A 21,250-nucleotide genomic window follows, 5' to 3' on the forward strand; every position below is an offset into this window, starting at 1 on the left:
GGCATCGACGACACTGGCTAACGTCGACGGCAGTTCGAAGGGAGTCCGGAATACAATCCCGTTCTCGTCGAAGGCGTCGCTCTCGCATACTTTGCCCAGGATAGATATTTATTGCTACCTGATCGAAGGTACACTGATTGGTTCTCGTTGCTCGCTCGTCTCCGTGCGTTACACGCCGCACGGAAACGTAAATTTCGCGGCGATGGTAGAGCCGCTGATTGGTTTCGAAGCCACCGAAATTTGCATTAAACGAAACGTCGTTCGATGTTATGGCTGATCGATAATGTCGATCCGTGTGATTTATCGTCAATCCTTGATTATTCGCCGCTTGAACGATGAACCTCGATTCTAGCCTCATCCTCTCGAGGAACGAATTCTGAATTTATTGTATACGACTTGTTTCATTAATCTTTGCTTACTGGTCCAAATATATCCGTTATAGAAGAACTATGACACTGACTGAGTGACAGAAAATGACATGTAACACCACGACGCTAAATAATATTGGATTTCGTGTCGCGAAGACAACCTTATGCATAAAACATCGTAACACCAAATTCTGAATTAAACTTTTCGACTGACGGAGTAACATCAATCTTGTGGTTAAAAACAGAAATATTCTTCTAACTAGAGTACTTCTGTTCTGTTCCATTTCTATTTCTATTTACATTTGTCTTCCACTTTATCGATAGAAATGTATTTTTATCCGACACACGTTCAACGTGATACTGTAGAGATTCGACGAGATTATTCGACCTACTTCGAATTTCTCACTACCGACTAAATCAATTTCCCCTTTCTATATTTTTAATCAATCTCCGATGATTCTATCTGGAAAGGTCGCTTCTTTCCCGCGACACACTTTTGTATTCAATCTTCCCCAACATTGAAAATTGCTCTATCAATCTTGTTAACGAAAAAGAGAATAATAATTGTAACCGATATCCCTTGTCACGTGTTTCCACGTTCGAGCATTTAACAAAATCCAAGACAGGATTTTGCTGCACCGAACGTAAATCCAATTTGTTCGACGTCAGGTTGTTTCGCGAAGGCATTTTTCCGGATTCAAGATAGAGATCTGACCAACGCGAGCAAGAACGACGCCGTCGTACCCTCGTCGAGCAAAAATTGCTTCATTAAGCTCACCTTACGGCTCGTTCCCGAGACGTTTTGTTTGCCGAGTGCCGCGAGAACCCCGTTCGATCGTGTAACAATCGTAGCAGGAGACTGACGTCTCTTGGCAATCGAACTTCAACAGCCTGTTTATTCTCAGGAAACGAAGTCGTCGCGTTGAAATTTCCCCCTTCATCGGCAGCTGTAATTAACTTCACGCTTGAAAGGTAATATAACCGAGCACTTTACGTAAACTCGGTAACCGATCGATATAGAACGAAAGTTAGCCGAGAGCAGTGGGAACGAAACGCGAGTGTAATTTATCAAAAAGCAAACACCTAGATTCGCGTCGTCGAGTTTCCCGCGATCACGCATGAAACCGAATTTCATCCTGTTTGCCTTGCAGCTTCCTCGGTCACGCTTATTGTCGTAACATCCGTTCCCGCGGTTCCGAAACTTCCTGGAACAGGAACGGCCCGAGGAGGTTTGCAATTAGTAAATTCACCGGGTCGAATACATCTGACCGGGTAATAAAAGAAGAAGACCGCGTGTCTCGTTAAGGTAACAGGGCTGGCCGGAAGTTTGATTAGTCGGTAGTCGGTGCGGCCAGAATATTAGCGAACTTAGCCGAGAACTTGTTCATTAATGGATCGAACGGAGAGAGTTGGACGCCTTGGTAAATCCACGTTGTAATCTGACGGTTAGATCGGGTCGGCAATTGGAACTGCCAGCAACAGCCCAACAGTTCCAAGCTATCGCCGCGGTTTTAGAAGGGTCCCGGGTGCAACTAATACAGCTGTTTGTAATTAGTTGTGTCGCGCTCGATAGTACACCGCCTTGTGGCTGATTTGCTGCTGGTCATGCTAATTTTATTGCCCTACCAGCGTCCTTCTATCGCGCTACGGGTCCGTTTCTATGGCTACGTATCCCCGCGAACCACGCCGCTGTATATCCGGTCTCGCTGGGAAATTGATGATGATAGAAGAGGGGAAACTTCGCGAGGCGGAAATTAGCGACTCGAAACGCAGAAGCTTCTCTCGATTAACGCCTCCGCCAATGTTGGTTTTCCAACTTGGCGAAAACAAGCACCGAAGTACAGTGGTTGTTTGACTACTTTTTAAACCGCGGTTAAAGAAAATTCCACTTACCTTTTAGCCCTTCGCCGCACGACTGTTGTTGAATAAATGCTGCAAAACATACTTGAGAAACATTCGGGATCTGGTGTCTTTTTCCTTTCGTTTATGACAAAAGCAACGTAGTACTAGATTCGGAGAGGATCATCTTCTTGTGGACGGCACAGGAATCAAGGGAATGACAGTAGGAGACGTGCTCTATAATAGAAATAAACATTGTTTAGAAAAACATTTACATATTTATATATATAAAATATAATACAATTTGTTACAGTGTAGATGATAGTGTAGCGTTTAGACGTTAATATCCAGTGTAAATTAGGTATAAATCTAAGAGCAGTATGGAAGGACAAGGGCGCCCGGTACGCGTACGATCCGTGGAGGCGCGCGGGTCCTCGCGGTTGGTCCGCGCGCCCCTACACTCGCGGGGTACACAGATTCAACGTTGTGTTACATGTAAATTATAAAGATACAAGATACTATTTAGCTAGCTACCTGAATTCGAGTGAGTAGGTGCCTATGAAGAGTCCGGGAGGTAATTTAAATCTAAAAACTATATACAGGGTTAACTATGTACACGCACACGCTAGTCGCTCGATTCCTTTTTATCCATTCGCTTGCACGATCGACGTGTTTCTACCATTTCATTGTTACATGGTATTTCACGGGCATCGTTCCCGACGTTCACTAATCTTTATTCTACATACAGTACATACAATCCCGATCTCCTGGCACCGTTCGTGTTTTCGTCGAACGCAACACCCTTCATTCACGCTTACCCGTCATCGAATTTCCGTCGTAATATCGATTTCGCTGTCTCTCGAATAGCCACGGACACGCGTCATTGAATAGCCTCGATTCGATCGAGAGATCGATCAACATTTCGTCGGTATCGACGCCGCCGTTCTGCCTCGAGGCTCTCGATTCTCAGGTACCGCACGCTTCGTTCGTTTGCTCGCACGTAACTCGGACGTTGTATCGATACGATACCTCGCGAAAGGCATCGAAACGTACGGAAAGTCGTTCAACCGATCTCTAATCGTTCCTCGTTATCGAAAGCCCGATGGGTGCCAGGAGTTTCCGGCGAGACAACGAACCAGCTAACGTACACACGATGCAAGATCATTGGAGTATAAATTGCGTAATATCGTTCCCTATGTATCTAACATAATTATTCCAGCATAAATGACATTTACTTGTGACACTTTGCTTGATTGTTCTGGTCATATCACCGGCAGTTCGAATCCACCCCTAAAGCCACCCCTTTACAGCCCGCAGCACCCTGTCGCAACCTCAGGTTGACATCGGCGTCAACGAACGAGCGTCGCGTCACGTCGTAACTGAAATCAGCGTCGACATCGCAGCGCGGAAGAAGTTACGGTACACGACTTCCTGTTTGCCTCTCTCGCACGGCCGATTCTAACGAGTTCCTTCGCCGATGATAAATCATCGCTTATCCCGTGACGGATCGTACGTTACGTACAACACGCGGCGAAGAAATTCGAGGGAAAGAAAGCAGCGGTTCTCGTTCGAGCGTTTCTCGAATCGTTCCTCCTCTTGTTTCTGTTTTTCCACGCTTCAGAGCCGTCGCGTCGGTCGGGTCGGTTGCTTCATCGCTCATCGCGCGTATCATCGTCGACGAGATACAACTCTCGGACAAAAATTTCTTCTTTCCTGTCTCCTTTATGTGTATACGTCTGTTCTTGTTAATTTACTTTTCTTTTTGCTTTGCGTATGCGTGAACGTGTCTTTTGCGCTGACTCGATGGTTCCATGTACCTCTATGCATGTATGTAGCTCGAGATGAACGAAAAGAAAAAAAAGAATGGACAAACGTAACGAAAAATGGGTAATCGCGTATCGGAACGATCGATTATTAACGAAGCGACGATTGGCAGTATCGCGGCATTAACTCGACTCGACAAGTACGGATGATGATCGGAAAAGGGAACGGATCTTCCAGCGTCTAAAATATAGCTTTTTCTCCTCGAGGTAACAGAGTATCGCTCGACTGCCCTACGATCTCTACACACACACACACACAGATCCCCTATTAGAGACATTTACGAATTTACCGTAGTATTAAATTGTAAAACGTTGCTACGCGTTATTGTTTACCGATTAGTCGACTACTTTTTTTAGTGAGATTTTATTTCTACGCTAGGGAGAGAGAGCATTTTAATCATCGACAGTCGGTCGTCGTTAGCCGAGCAACGGTGTTTTTTCTTCGCTTTCTAAACATCGAACAGGAGAACGCGATCGAACGGAATGGCGTGGATTTTAATTGACGACCGAGAAGGGAAAAAGTAAAACGTACATGCAAATCGAAACGCGTACTCCTTCTTCTTCTCCCTCCCCCTCTCCCGTGAAATTTCGATAAGACGCTCGTTTGCAAGGCTCTCTTCGATTCTCGTCTCTTTGTCCACGAAAGCTGCATTTTCCTCGATGCTAATGGAATTCAGGAAAAGTGTGCGCGTTAGGGGACTCTTGACTACAACGTGCCTCTATCGATCGCGGTGCTCTGGCGTAAGTCCTCATCGTTGCACGCCATCATGCATATAATTTTTTTTTTTCTTCCTTCTTCTCTTTTCTTATTTCCTACTCCAATCATTCAACCCCTCACTCACTCACTCGCTCGCTCTCTCTTTCTCTCGTTCTCTTTTTTTCAATAATTAAAGTGGTGCTTCGAAGACTTAACCGAATGCACGGAGTGTCGAGCGCGGATAAATTAACGCGAGTCAAGAATGGAATCAAATTAAACCGGGCATCGCGAGTTTCAATTATCGAATTCGGTTTAATTAAAAGCGCGAGAGAAGAAAGAACGTCGAATAAATTACTCGCGGATCGCTCTTATTCCCCGAGCGAACAGGTGAGAGAAACAGTGTACCGGGGGAAAATAGCTTTAAAAATTTCAGTCGATCTAACGGGAAACAATAACCGATCCGTGGATCGCTTTCAGATTCGTGAAAAGAGTACGTGGTTTATCGCTTATTCCCTTCATTGATTCCAACCGTGAAAAAACACGTTCGAACAATCCCTTTCCATTACATTACGATGCTTCGAAGGATACGAATAGATAACGATCGATTGATAACGATTACATTCAACGGACCTAAGAAGCACCCCTTTAAATCGGTACGCGTCGAAACGGAAGCACGTATATCTTTTGCAGGTAGGATGGATCGCGTATAAATCGATGGAATCGCGGCTGGTTGTGTCGACGAGCGTCGCAACGACAAGTGTCCCCCGTAGTAAGCGGCGAAGCATGCATCAAGAAACCGAACGTGCACTTCGCGAACGTGACTCGCGCGAAACGTAAAGCGGCCTTACTCGCCTATCTTGACGAGACGAACGTACTGTGTCGACGCGGCAAGTAAATTCGCTCTCTGTACAATTAAATAAAAAAATAAATAAACGTCGACCGTGGCCGACGCGGCACGGCCGCACGAACAACGCGTTACACTTAATAAACTGTACAGAATATTACAAAGGACCGTCCTGGTTGCTCGCATACAAACATTGGTCGAGTGACACGGCGAAGCTGAAAATGGGTAGCTTGGCCTCGCGTGCGAATCAACCAACGTTTATATGCTCTTCTCGTTAAAAAACGCATCTATTCGTAGCTCTAATAATAACAGAATATACAAATACCGGCGGAAAGTGAGCGAGACGCGTTCCAACAGCTCGATCGACACGAACAACTGTGTATTTTGGATGAGATTACACTTATAAAGTCGAAAAATCGGAATCTTTTATTATACTTTTACTTTTGAAGAAAAACGATGGAACGCGTTCGATGCGCTCAATTTTCAGCCTGCTAAATAAACAGCCAACAATATAAATTCTTTCGAGTCCAGAAGCTTGAAAATAATTTCGCCCGATCGACAGGACCTAGTTTCATTTCCCGTGGATATCTTTCGTTCGGGGTTTGTTAATTATTAAAAGAGAAGGAGCACCAAAGAACTTTGTCGTTCTTTTCAGCTGAAAATGTCAAGTGAGTTCGAAATAAGACTAGAAGGTTGCGTAGCGATCTAATTAACCCGAAGAACGCAATACCCGACGTCCTCGAAACCGAAAGATATCCAAGGTGAGTCCTGCGCGAGCACGCGATACATCGTAACAATAGTACACGGGCAGAGATCGCGAAAAAAGAGATGTTCTCGATCCTTGAATGAGGACAGCGTAGATCCGAATTCCCTCGAATGGACGCTCCTTATCGAGAAAATATATTTGGCAGTTCTCTGCGCGACCCATCGTCGCCTGAGAGTTTCATTCGTTCTACGCAACCCATCAAAAATATGTCTCTCTCCCAGGACGCTCGCGTTCCACCCATCACCCGTCGATAATACGGCGGTTAAAAATTGCACAACGATCGTTCGGTAACTGAACGGAAGTCCGGCATCTATTTCTGTCCTCTCTCAACGATCAATGAAAATACGACGATTGTTATTTAGCCTAAGTGACGCGTCATAGGGTACACACGGGACAAGTATGTACTTACATGCGTCTGCTCCCCGGATCCAGCGCGACCAACAACAGGATAAATCGGCCGTCCTAGATAACTGGAATCGATCGATCGACAGATCGATCGGCCTCCTAACGACCAGCCAGCGTTCACCTGAACGCGCCGCCGACTATTGCCAGCAGTATCCCAAGAATCAGAAGCACCGCTGGCGATCTGGTCGAGGAACTTCCGCCGGTTGGTCCGTCACTGCTGCGGGACACTTTGCTACGCACCAATTGTCCGCGTTCCACCGCGTTCGTCTCGTCACTGTCAGGATCGACCGGTGTGCCAATGTCTTCGTCCTCGCCCAGCAACATCGACAACTTGTTCCTCGACGGTTTCTTCAGGCAAGGCAAAGTGACCTCTTTGTACGGCCTCAGGATCCTCGGATAACGGACCTCCAGGATGTCAGTGCCCTGCAACGCTCCCTCGCTGGTCCAACAAAGCGGTTTGAACGTACCTGTTCGAGTAGCGTCTTGGAAACTCTTGAAACTGGTCTTCCAGTCGTAGCTCACTAGACGCTCCTCCAACGTCATACCGCTCAGCTCGGCCGGTTCTTGAATTTCCACTGGGCTGGAACCCCTGCGACGACAAACGCGATACGTCAAGGCTTTCGTACGTTTCTTACGGCGAATCGGTGAAATTTCAAATGCAAGAGATCCGAGCTCTCGTGACGAACGGTCGTTGCAAGGGAACAAAGTATGTCGCGAACTCTTTGTGCGTCTGCCTCCTCGGATATTGAATTTTTCTCGACCGAAAGATATTGATGAGCGAGTTATCGAAACGATCATCCTAATTAGCGTAAAATTGGCGTATCGCGAGTGAACCGGTACAACAGAGCTTCGAAACAAATTGATCGCGTATGCTCGTCTGGTTGGTAAACGCGGCCGTTTTGCAGCGATGTCACGCAAAGATGACAATGATCTCTGGCCGAGTTAACGACCCAACTAACCAACGACCTGCCGATATTAGTAGCAGTAATAACAGTAATTTAGCCATGGTATTCAATGTGGCTGGAGTGTGTTTAGCGAAACAGGACGTTCGTTACATTAAAGTTCGTGACACGTTGCAGGAAGCGTCTTCGTGACACACGTAACGTAACATTACGTAATGCAACGAACGATGCGATGCGTCTGTCTGATGCAATATAACCGGTGCTCGTTGAACTAACGACAGGTCGTGCGGTCGTGACGCACGGCCCATCACCGTTCCTAATTGCCAATTTAAAGTAATCAGAGTAAAAGGAGCAAACGTCTGGTCAACGCTTTGTGTATATAGAGACGCGTTCGTCATTAGCCTGACATCAACTATGCGGTGTAAATTAATATCAAACGGTCTTTGAACTCGAAACAAAAATAAAACGTAAACGTAGAAGAGCATCGTGATATCCCGATCGATCACGGGGGAACAAAGTCTCGTTTCGCGAATGAAATATATATATATGAAAACATGTCGAAGGGTACTCACTGTATCAGCTTTTGGACTCCTAAACTTTGTAGAACCGTTGGCAACGAGGGCAGAGAGTAGCAGACTGACAGTTCGATGCGTGGATAATAAAGAGTGGACACCAAGCATGTTTCTTCCCTGGTGGTTAGACCACCGAGCGTGATTGCTTCACGAGACTCGGACGAGTATGTGCACTCCGCTACCAGATGATCGCCCTGCAACATAATCATGGATCTCTACGATTAGCTTATTTCTACGATGACTCGAAAAATTATCATTAAGAGCAATTTCTCAAGATTTTAATAAGCGTGCAAATTTATTTATATCACAGTAAATCGCTTCAGTTCAATTAGAGATATTTTTCTCGACTATTTATCACAACTAAACATAAGCTACATAATCTATTAATCGCCAATTCTACTTTAGTCTAACGCTAGCTCCATTTATAATGCATTTTTGAATACTCCTTGCACAGAAAATGTCTATCTCATAATAATGTCACAACACTATCTGCGCGTTTTCTATCTCTTCATTCATAACCTGTATTACCTATGTACATACACAAGGACTATGCCCGTATATTTTGAAATAAATAAATAAATAAATCTGTAATCACCTGACCGCTTAAGGATTGTTAGAGGCCAGGGGTTGAGAAAAAAGACAAAATAGAAGAGCTTTATAATTTAATAGTCACCTTATACGAGATACGCCGAACAGAATAGAAAAACGCATGAACGTCAGCGATAATAATCGCCACTAGCTTCATGTCTATGGGAATAAAGCGGAACGCGCTTGCGCAGACGATACAACAGAAACGCGCTTGCGCAGACGATCCAACAGAAATGCGCTTGCGCAGACGATACAACAGAAACGCGCCAAGAATGTACACATAATTACATATGATATCAAGAAGGATTAAATGATCATGGAACAAAGCATACGACGCGTCGCGTCGTGACATTGAAATCACGAACAACACTTACCGGATAGACCCTGACGGGCTTCTGCAGCTTCCGATACTCCTGATAACTAGGATTGTAATTGGTGTCAGATGCAATGGGTGGCAGTTCCTCGCCGGACCTTATCTGACGCAATCGGACCTTCCTGCCGAGTTGATGAGTATGCATGATGACGGCGAATATGTTGATGCCGTTGTTGGGAATGGTCTGTCCGGTACAGTCGGAGATGCAATGACCTTCGGAGACCACTTCAGGCTGCCCGGGTGGTATGATGTGCCTCCAGTTCGGGTCGATGCCGACGCTAAGGATACCTGCGTCGTGGGTACGCAACCGATCCGTATAATGCAAACGCAAGCCGGAACTGTCGCTGATGAACGTGTCCATCTGCGAATTCGTGTACAACGTTTCCAGCATGTAGAAATGAGGACCCGAGCGTGGGTCGAGTGCGTAACCAGCCTCCGGCGGGTAATTGAAGCCCTGCGAGCAAAACAAGGAACCTTGCGATTAGACCGTACCTTGGACCCAGAGAAGCGAATTTCAAGAGCGAATTGAGAACACGTCGAAATGGAACTGTTGGAATAACTAATAAAAGATACTTAGAACATGATTTCTTTGGTATTCTATTATATATTACCATGATCCATATTCTCTGGCTTCGTCTAAAAGCTTCCTTCGCAAAACGATTCAAGCGTAATTGCACGCATAAATCATGTTTGAGATATAATCACGATTTTAATCAGTTACGGGGGATAATTACACCGGGATAAATCACTGTCCACAAATGTTAATCTGACGTGGTCGCGAGACGAGCGTAAGAGACACAAGCTGGGAACGCGAGTCGGTATCGCGGTAATTCTGGGCTTTGTGTAATGCATACCAATGGGGAGCAAGTAAACTCGTTTCTTCGTGGTCGCTGGAAACGCGAGCAACCCGTGAGGATCCGTTGGACAACCGGTAATTTTACACGCGACATCCCGACGCGATTTAATTGCTCCAACCGCGAGTGTTCCCTCGACGATGTATTAAAATCACGTAAAAAAAATTTCACATGAAATTAACTTTCCTGGTTATAAATGGAATATGTTTCAAAATCGTGCGTGAAAGATAAATGAAAACTTTGTATGTACAGCATGCAGTAACGAGTTAAGCGTTCGTTCGCCGCGAGAATTGATCAGGCAAAATTTTAATTAATCCCTCGGGTGATCAACTGAACGAACAGAGGACGAATTTAATTTTCCGCTCTGCTTAGACGAAAATTTACACGATTCGCGGCGCGCTGGGACAGGAACTTGTTTAATTCGTCGTTTTACATTGAAACACGTCACGTAGCATACCTCGGAACCGAGACTCCAGATAGCCGCGATTGTGGTGCACTGAAGGGACGGCTGATTGGACTGATAGCAAACGCTGCCGGACGACTTCGAGGCGGATTCCAATTGCGCCTGATCCCCGCGACACTCGTACAAAGTCATGTGATGCAGGTACTTCTGACTTCCGGGTTGTATCACCGGCTCGTACTGGAAAAGAAAGAGAAGAAAACTTGTTACAACAGCTGTCACTTGTCAAGAAGCGGTACGAGCGACTCATCGCACTTGTAAGAGGACTTAATTCGTTCTGTATTGACGTTCCTTTCAGCACCGATGAAAGTAACTTTGATAAATCGACGATCTTTTAACGAATCGATGGATCGTTGAATGCAGAAGACGAGGATCGTACGTAAAGAATTTTAAACAAGCTACGACCATTGATTAAATTAACAGATGAAGATTAGAAAGACAGATGTTCTTACATCCTCGTTAGAGAAGAATGGCAATGTAATCGGAATAATCTTGAAAGGTTGCTGATTCGATTTCAGATATTATTATATCCATTTTTTAGAACATCCAGGTAATATTAGCACGAATCACACATTGTCCAATTTTACATTTCTTATCGACCAATCGATTGAGTATACCAATATCGCAAAGTAATTTCCCGATTCCACAGCATCACGGTTTGAAATAGAAGCAATCTATATAATTAATCAAGGTGAATGATGCTTCGTTCGAATGATTCGAAAATAAATTCGAATCGATGTTTATCAGAGAAACAAATCAAATGGCTCGTTAAACGATTATAATATAATTAATCAGGAGGTTAGGTGTAAACCGAGTCAGGAAACGACTGTTCTGAATCCTTGAGAGAATCCCGCGAGGATTTCCACTCGGAAAACTAGGATCCGCGGTGCTTCACTGCTCCCATGCCGAGGAAAATCTACACCTACGCTCCCGGTTTAATCAAGTTTAGCTTAGCTGAATGCGTAAGACGCGGCGCGGGGCACGGCGAGTAAGTAGGTTATATAGTTAAGGGAACTCACCTTCACGACGTGATGCTTCTGATCAATGTTTGGCATCTGGAGAACGCGACACCAAAGCAACGTGTCCTGTTTCTCTGGTAAACGTACCTAGAAGATAATTCAAACATTATGGTTATTTAAACGCGGAGAAATTCTCGTACACTTTCAACATACATGTATAAATGAAATTTTATTTGCAATAAAAAATGGTTTAAAGTCAATGTTTTTGTTTTCAATTGTCCTATGAAAATTTTCATTGTCTACCTATTTTGGAAGGAAAACTCAGGCGAAAAGAGAAGGCAGTCATTTTTTCGAACAACGAAACGAAGGGGAGAAAGGAGATTGAACGGAGGGTGAATGGACGCTGTTGGTCGTACACGCACGAGTAAATGCTTTCTCAAAACTTGCCAAATGTTAACGCTCGTTACGTAGAGAGCCGGCATACAACGCGACTGGAAACTCATCCGACTCTGCACGAAAGTGGCTGAAATCCGTCTATACCCGCTAATGGAGTAACGTGGTATTTAGCGAGGTACACGCCACTCGTTGTTACCCTCCAAACTGTTTTTCTAATTTCACCTGTCTTCCTGCGCGAGTTTCCGGAACAATTCACGCGACAAGGTTAATTCACCGAACGATAGTTTCAAACTACCGTCACAATTCTACATCTCTTTCTCTCAATTTCTGTTTTCCAATAAAAATATTTTCGAAATATCTGTAGCGTAAGCAAAGGGACCATCAGCGAACGCGTTATTAATTTCAATCTATCTATGAAACTGGTTGATACAGAATTCCTCGTAAAGGGATGATTAATATCAGGCAAGCAGAGAACGAAATAAACGCAAACAAATTGAATTTAATATCGCGCTCAGAGATGCAGCCCGACCGACCGTTCAGGTAATATTACCTACCTGTATCATCGGAATACACAACTTGTGTACGACGTATTTACGTATCTCATTTCAAGCTTTTCGATTATGCTCTTTCATCGTTAGCTAACAAATCGGTGAAAATATGTTCATAACGAATAGAATTTCCTACCAATCAATTTGTTGCTAAACCGTACACGAAACGATTTGACCACCGCGCAAAAGGTACACGTCAAGAAAACAATATAATCTACGATATTTCGATATTTCATCGTTCCATGGAATACGAGGGTCGATTTAAAAATATCCTTCTCTTCTGTTGCCGCAATCACGAGGGTTTTAACGATCGAATAAAAATCCTTCGAGCATCGATCGAAAGTCCCGTTTATCCTGACGTTGAAGAAGATCTTGTCGAATATAAAAAAAGAAAATAGGAAGAAGAAATTCATGGGGTGAGGAAGTGAAGAAGGAAAGGAAGGAGTAAAAGAGAGAAAAAGATGGTTGGTTCGTGTTGCAGCCGCGGGGTGTACGGAGCCGCGATGATCCCGAGAAAATTGCAATTCTTTTTTCGCGGTCTCGTGTTCCCCGACAGCGCCCTAAGCTCGGCCAGGTCGCCGCCGGATTCTCCCACGCGCTTCTGCGAAATTATCGATGTCAAGATTACCAGGAAGGACGACTGCGTTTATTGTTTTGCGGTCGAATATGCTGAAGAGCCTCGGGCTAAGCTGAGATTTAGGCTCGCCCAGTCGTGTTTACGATTTCTACGGCTTTGGCTCCTTTTTCGAACAACCTTCTTCACGCGACCAGGACTATAACTGAAAAAACACCATCCTTTCAGCGAATGCAAAATGAAGGGATGATTGCAGTTTTTTTTAGAGAAATTCAAGGTGAGATTAAGTATGATGTGTAGGAGAGGGGAGAAAAAGGTATTTCGTCTGGGGATCGTCTGTCAGACTCGTCAGTGGGACTGGCAACAGACGATCCCTGTCCCAGACACCTATCATACCGCAATTCGGAACTCCTATAGATTTGAACTCCATGCCGGACGACCGCCAGCGAGAACGCTGATCACCGATCATCTCGCCGCCACCTAGCGGTCCCCGACCCGAACCAAAGGAGTCCGGGCAGACGAAATCCTCTCTCCCCTCCACTAAACGCCTACAGATGGAATGTAGTGAGACTGCCGATCGTCGCGTGGAAGGTTTCTCAATGAACACGTCGAACGCCACGTCAGCCGAAAATGGATATCTATCTTTGGTGAAAGATGCATCAGCCAAAGATAGATGGTACATTCAAGAAAAGCTTCAGCCTGTACAAAAACTCGTTCTTGGTGTCAAAGGAAACAGAAAGCATAGGAAGATCCATCAATCCATTGACGATTCCACGTTTGCAATATATAGGAAGTCACAAATAGACAGTGATGAAGCTATTAAAAATGTTCTTTGATGTTTCTTTCGTGGTACCAGTCATAAGGCGATCCCCATAACAGTCAACGAGTTAAAAGATTTCCTTTAAAACATCCCTCCGTCCATTTTTCCCTGTTTTCCATCATCTTCCTACATTTATCTTATTCACTCGACACGTACAAACATCGCCGTATTATTCAGAACACAGTTGCAGTTTTTTCTCTGGATATGTCATTTCTTGGAAAGAAAGAGGGATAATTATCCTGCGGCTATGTAGCTTTTCCCGTGCTACTCGTTCAAACGGGAGACTTCTTTCCGAAGAGTTAGCTAAGTAAAAAGGCGTTTTATGTTACTCGACTGGTTCACTTCGTATTTCACCCTTTCCTGTCTGTCTCTCCGTTCGGCGCCAACTTTTTGCTCGAGCTGTTGCTCCTATAAATAACTAATAACCCGTCTTGATCCCTTTTCGTAATCGGATCTGATCGTTCGAACTGGGTGAAAGAAAAATTAGCTTCGAACTATGTGAAAGAAACCCGTTGAAAGATACACAAAAGTGTTTTTATTCCATCTGGTAAGAAAAATCAACGATGAATGTTAGTCTGTTAATGAATACACACGCTGAGAACGTGGACTAACAAATTATAACATCCGAGTGTCTTTTTCGTTCTCGAACAAAAATGAAGAAGCATGATTGCCAAGAAAAATATAGAGGAAAAATATAGCACAGCTCGCTAATGAATGTTACGAAGTATAACATAAACTCGATTGAAGTTACAGTAACCATGTTACGAGGAACTGAGTCCGGGGGGGGGGTGGAAGAAAGTGACACACCCTTTGATAAACTACATTTACCGAGGCTGTGATTGATGATGAGCATGTAGCTGATGAAGCTGACCCAAACGACCCTATTTCCGTCGAACCTCGTTTGCAACTTTCCTCGTAAATCTTGAAACCCTGTTGAAAATGAATTTTTAACCAACACCTCGATTAACCGGTTCGATCAACGAGAAATGAATCTTCCTTCAAAGAAAATCTATTCGATTTGCAGTTAGGTAATTCCTTGATAGCCGTTGAGAAGGATATTTATAAAATTCCCGAAAAATCTGTAATCGGATGGCAAGGAGTGGCGTCTTCGTCGGCGTCGAAATATTGCTGGCGCCCGGGGGTGATTTTGGCCCTAGACGGCGAAGTTTTCCTTTGGATCCGTCGCGAGAAACGAGCGCGAAAAAAGTGTCGCTGACGGTTGAGAAAGGGAGCCGAATGAATGCAAACCCGTCCTAACAAGCCGGGCTCTTCTTTGTACCCGCAGACATTCATATTCATCGCGACGCGATACAAAAGTTATTCGACCGTCGCGGAACTTCCGCGTACGTAGTTAGCGAAGAACAAGTAGCATTCGCATAAGAAAGAAGTAAGGAGGGAAGATAAGCGAGGAGACGCGGCAACTTTAATGTCCTGCACCCTCGAACCAGGGAGGCTGCTGGCTGCTTTCGTCGGCACAATTAAAACCGCGATCGTGTTACGAAAAGTTTCAAGCAGGTGCGTACCGAGTAATCAGCCGCGTCTGAAATTAAGAAGCTCCGCGCTTTATCGCGACGAAGGGTACTGTTTTCGCGTGAAAATTCCTCTGAAAGGTGGGACACATCGGGCGAACAATTTTGTAACGAAACGATATCAAAGAGCGGAGAAAAATCGTTCCATTTGCCGGGCAAACGAGTAATTCCTTTCCAGTTGGTAGAAGCTGGTAATTTGTTACAGCGTGATGAGCACCGAAACAGAGCCCCTCGGTTCTCGCGATTCCACTCGATATAAATTGTAAACAGAACCGATGAAATTAGCGTCGTTCGATTTCGACTGCCCACCCACCGTCCATCCCTCCGCCTCCTTCGTAAATCCAATTTATTATTTCATCCCCTCCTTCTCCTGATAATACCATCTACCCTCTATTTTCACTCGTTCACGCTTCCATTACGCAACTCGTTGACACGCTTGATTGAATTATACAAAAATATCGAAAGAGCCATTCAGCGGGAAAACCTGATACGCATTCGTTTGACGAGGATTTCAACGATGGAAATTTTATGGGTCACATCCTGCCGAATTCATGATTCCACCGTTCTATCGAGTTATTTTATACTTCGATCTTTTTCCGTGTATATATATATATACGACTACTCTGCAACGTTCCTTGTTCCGTGTTACCGATTGCACCATTTATACTACTCTATTTCGCGCCATGAATCACCGTACAGAATGGCGAGTTGTATACGTATTCGACTGACACGTATTCTGGAGTAAAAATAAAATCAAACTGAATTGAATCCCGGAGATTTTCAAATGTATTGGCTGTGAAAGACTTGGTTACTCTTGATACCATTTTTGATTTCGAATCTTTGATTGACACGCAGGGGTGTCGGAAAAAGAATATCATCGGATCGAACGGAGACGAATGTTTTTCGTCATCGTGCGTTTGTTTACCAATGATCGATCTCTTCCTCGATACGAATAGGAATCGCATAAATCTGCGCCTAAACCCTGCACCGATATAAACTATAAGCAGAAGCCCGACAGTCCGTGGAATTAGCATTGTCCGATCCGGCCGATAGCGTCCGCCTATAATCTATGACTCGACGACGCTAATGAACGAATAGTTTTTGCCGGATGTGACCCGGTTAAGATTTATGCCGTCATAAATTCGGTGCACAATGCAGTGCGGCTTGCGCCCGATAAAAATCCACTCGCGCCGAGCTGAACGTTAAACGCGTTCGAACATTCATCTCGCGCGCAGCCAAGCCACCCGGTTCTGCCGCACTTTCGAACCGGGCAACGATCGCGCGCGTTGTGCGTGCGGAATCGCCATCGAATCGCCGGAGAAAATGTAGACCGTGGCTATTCTCCACGCGAATAAAAATAATATTTACACGCAACATCCGACGCGGATACTGACACGTTATTTATTCGCCGATTTCTGAATTCATCTCCGCTCGCCATCTCCGTATTTACCAGTAAAGCGGCGAGGCTGACGATTTGCCACTTAGGGAGGCTATACCGTAATGGCTTCCCAGACGGGAACATATTGCAAACGACCGATTCGAGCGAGTAACGGGGCGGGTAAAATTAGTGGCTTGCGTCGAGATTGCGTTAGGAATGTTAAGGGGTCATCAAATGGGCGAGTGACCTCTTTCTATGGATTCTCTTCTTTCTTTGACTAGTTTCGATTGTTCAAGTGTGCTAATTCGGTTTCATTCAGCTGGAAGGATAAATAAATTTTTCACCTGTCAGAGATTGACAATCGCTCTCGATGGAAGGGTAAATTCTGAGAATATAGCTTCGCGCGGGAACGTGACAGATCGAATGCAATGAAATTGAACAGCTAGTTGGACGATGACAGTTTGTTGGAATCGATTGCTGGAGTCTGCAGCAGTCGATCCAAGTTGGTCGAAGTCGTAAACTAGCAGTACGTGGAAGTTGATCAAAATTATTGAAATCAATCGCAAACTGTTCGTAGCGTAATTTGTCGCTGTACTGCTACGTAAATGCAACGATTTTATTGAAAAATAGGTTACCGAATTTCAAAGGGACTGTGAAATGAATTGAACGAAATCATGCGAAGATATTACGCTTTTAAATAGAATCGTGCATTCCTTCTGGCATAAAACCGTGATGGACATTCCGTCGAATCACAAACAGAATAAAATTGAACATCTATTACGAAGCTTATACCCGATTTACTTTCATCAAAGATTAAAGAATATCGATCCGAGCAAAAGTTTACCCTATATGTTTCTACGTTTACTCGGCTAATGCTCATTGGGATAATTTCGCTAATGCTCAATTCGTTCGAACGCGACTCCCTCTTTAAAAGTTTCCAACAGCAATTCAGTCAATTACAATTAAGTTTCGTCGATCGCGGTTACGGTGAATGCGACCAATACTTTCACAGACGTCATCGAACTTCGATGAATTCGCGTTGGTGTTCGCAGATGGTCGAACGAATTGCAATTACCGCGATTCATTTCGTCTTGCACACCAGCGTGAAAAGTAAACCTCGAATCGAGTGTCTTTCAGACATCTACTCTGACGAAGATCAACTTTAACACGAATCTACGAGTAATTAAAACTCTTTAATCACCGTTATCGAAAACTATTCTTTCGTTGTGCCGTTGAATATCAAACTCGTTCGTATCTCTCGTCACGAGCCATTAAGCAATATAACGACACCGTGGAATCGCGCCAATTGTTCGCGCCCTCGTAAACTGAATCGAAAATAGAGAGAGCATCGTCGTAAAAATTCGCTGAACGAGTTTCCTCGCGGTTCTTTTATATACCGATAGGATCGAATTCAATGTATAGTCAATTACTCGCGATGTACTTAAATCTCTAGTCATTACACGTTTACACACCTGTACACATTCGTGTTAGTTCGTTCTCCCCTTGCGGTTAATTCAGCTAACACCGAAAATCCCGTGAACCACCTATACATTACATTATTACCACCTACGCCTGTCCCTCTATCATTATGCACACGTAAGACGTTGTTGCATCGATACTGTATCCTCCTTCCACGCGGTATAATCATATTATGGGATATCCGACACGCAATGGCTCGTATTACACCATAATTTTCCGCCCACGCGATTCCGGCTGCTTTCGCACATCATCGTCCCCGTGGAAACCGGCCCGTGATCGTTGCATAAATATAAAATATATGTACATAGATGGTAATCGATCGTCTGGCAGCCGCGAGAAGACGTGGATAAACGAGCTGATACCAACCTGCTGGTTCAATATGTCCCACGTTTGAAGAGGCGGTTCAGCTTCTTGGTTGCGCGAGCTGGGCCTCGGTTCCGCGTCCCTTTGCACCAGATAAAGCGGCCTGGATCCACGATGCACGGTTCCTTCGTCCGGCAGAACACCGGCCGCTGACACTGGTTCCTCCATGTGATATTGCCAAACCACTTGCACCGTGTCGTTCTGGAACGTACAAAGAAAATGTTTCTGAAGTCGAATCGAGGCACGTCGAGGTCGACCAAGTACAAGCTTCCCACCACCCCTGTGACGCTGGTCCTTCATTTTTGTTATCGAAAAATATCGATAAGGGCGGTTTACGAAGGCACAAAGGGCCGTCTTTTATACCCGGCTTGGTATAAAAGTCGAAGCCATCGGGTTAGTAAGGGAAGGAGAGAGGGGAATGTAAGATTGTCGGACGGGGGTTGAAATTCTCTCTTTCTCTCCTCGTGCTTTCACGTTCAAATTCCGTAAGAATATTCCCGGAGTCTGTCGTTCGAAGGACCGAGCACTCGACCGAGAATTTTTAATTTAACCCTTTTTATTTCGCAATATCGTTAGCCGCAGGCGAATCGCATATTGCGGCTTCGGTGAGCCCAACGAAAGGGGAAAAAGCGTTCCCGTGTACGTTGCGTTAACCTGTGTCCTATTATCGAAGAATCTCCTCGCTTCCAGGCTAAGCTTCTCCTGTTTTTCTCCCCTGCTCGCTTCCTACCCTTTATTTTTGGCCACGGCTCAAATCGAGCCGACGTAAGTTGATTAGTGAACGTCGTAATAGAGTAGCGAGCAACACGGAATCGAATAAATCGTACTCGAAGGGCCGCAGCCACGCCTGCCATCAGCGATATTTCCCTTCGACTCGATCGCTTGGAATTTATCGCGATTGGATTATACACGGTGTTCATTGAGAAATACAAGTTTAGTAACTCGGCTTCCTAAACACGCCAAGTTTGTTTAATACCTTACCCGACACCCTGTATAGACGAGGCTGAAATTAGATAGGCGTGCATGCAGTCGACCGTCTACCTATCACCACCTACCACTTTCTCCTTGCATACCCCTTTATCAACGCTGTGAAATCGTAGGAAATCAAACTATCGGATCATCGTAGTGGAAATTAATTGATCCGCGAGTTCGATTGCTCTTTGTACAGATTTGATGCGCGAGAAAATTGATTGGCGAAAAGAGGGATCGCCAGACAGACGGTGCTGCGATTCTATTTGATCGAGCGTGCAGACGACAAGAGTTCGTCGATAAATATGTCTCGCTAATCCGACTAGTCGGTCGGTCGATTCCGAATTAAGGATGCCCGACTGGCTTCATTTACGATTCACCTCTTCAGAAGCGGAACTGACGTTATCTCCGTAAAACGCTGTATTTACCTGGTCGTTGGCACCGGTCCAAGCACAAAATACTCTACGTTTAGTTTTATACGACGACCGGCGAAATTAGTACGGAGCACGAGATCGTTGTGGCTTTTTCGATTAAATCCCGTATGAAATCCGTTCGTACGCTAATACGAAATCCTTTGATTTTGCTTTACTTATCCACCTCGCTCCTATATGAAATCCCCTCTACGGTATTTGAAACAGTCAAACGACATTATACTTAAAAGTATCAAGCACGGTTAAACTGTAGATAAAATCGCAAGACGAGGGGTTAAAACTCGCGATTCAATTTAATAATCATGGAAGCTACAGTGAGTTTATAATTCACGACATAATGCAGTAACCAGGAATTTCGAAATTCGTAGAATGATCGAAATGATCAAAATAGTCTACTCGATGAACTGCTGCAACTACATTTGAACCACTTCTCGACTAATTTACATTATTAACGCTTCATCGACCAGAAACGTATTAATAATAGATCAACTGACACCAGTTATTGACTGAAAATCAATTGATACGTCTTTACAACATTTAACTTGTCAGTGTGCTCTATTTTTGTATTACAGAATTATTTAAAAAAAGATGGAGTTGCGAACGAAAATAAGCACTGTTTATTTGACAAACACGCGACTTTTAACGAGTCTCTCGTTAAGCGTAAGCATAAGCTCTTAAAAGCTTTACCTGTGGATTACTTAAACCACCCTTTTCGTTCTGTTCGCGTTTAATAAATATGACAACCAACGGTGTCCAGTTTATTCACGTGGCGTAGCCGAAATTTTCCCACGCGTACGAGGCAAACAATCCGAAGCATTTTCATGGAGGAAAGTTTTACGTACAGGCATGCCTCAGGGATCAATTCCGCATCCTGTGTACCGATAATCTGTGTCCGTGCTCCCGCATCACCGGCACCCTCGCCAAAGAAGGGACACGCGCGACACTAGGGTGGCCCTCACCGTTCTATACAATAATACTGGCAACGGTATTCCTATCCACTGGTCGTGGTCGACCTCGAAACATGTATATCGATCCGCGTTATGTGCCAAACGCGTTCTGCCCTCGACCACTCACAATTTGGAACAATCACACTTGATTGGAGCATTGGCCAGATGCAGTCACGTTAATGTTTCATTCGACCAGCGGACCCTCTCTTTATCAGCTGTTCCCAAACTAATTACAATGATCAGATTTGTCGTCTCGATTCTCCTTTGTCGATCAATCCGCCCAACAGAAGTATCATCGACTCGTTGCTTTCAGTTTAATCAGTTTTGCGCCAGCGAAAGAAAAATGTTACTCCACGTTCTGCTGCG

At 44.6% G+C, this 21,250-nt stretch overlaps 1 protein-coding gene across 5 annotated transcripts in view; it reads right to left on the bottom strand.

Annotated features, from left to right (window-relative positions):
• Window positions 1-21,250, bottom strand: part of olf413 (DBH like monooxygenase olf413) — a 193,860-nt gene that overhangs the window by 43,169 nt on the left and 129,441 nt on the right. For 4 of the 5 annotated variants that reach the window (XM_034327350.2, XM_076692298.1, XM_076692299.1 and 1 more), the window contains 6 exons: window positions 18,541-18,738; window positions 11,511-11,597; window positions 10,489-10,671; window positions 9,179-9,631; window positions 8,217-8,410; window positions 4,786-7,331 (listed from right to left, as the gene is read on the bottom strand). In XM_034327350.2, the coding sequence (XP_034183241.1) occupies window positions 6,860-7,331; window positions 8,217-8,410; window positions 9,179-9,631; window positions 10,489-10,671; window positions 11,511-11,597; window positions 18,541-18,738 (1,587 nt within the window). In that variant the 3' untranslated portion in view covers window positions 4,786-6,859. Of the gene's footprint in view, window positions 1-2,261; window positions 2,445-4,785; window positions 7,332-8,216; window positions 8,411-9,178; window positions 9,632-10,488; window positions 10,672-11,510; window positions 11,598-18,540; window positions 18,739-21,250 lie in introns of those variants that run through there. The other variant, XR_004581779.2, reaches the window with a different exon arrangement.

The sequence above is a fragment of the Osmia lignaria genome, chromosome 14 (genome assembly GCF_051020975.1).
Source record: "Osmia lignaria lignaria isolate PbOS001 chromosome 14, iyOsmLign1, whole genome shotgun sequence".
In the NCBI taxonomy this organism is placed as follows: domain Eukaryota; kingdom Metazoa; phylum Arthropoda; class Insecta; order Hymenoptera; family Megachilidae; genus Osmia; species Osmia lignaria.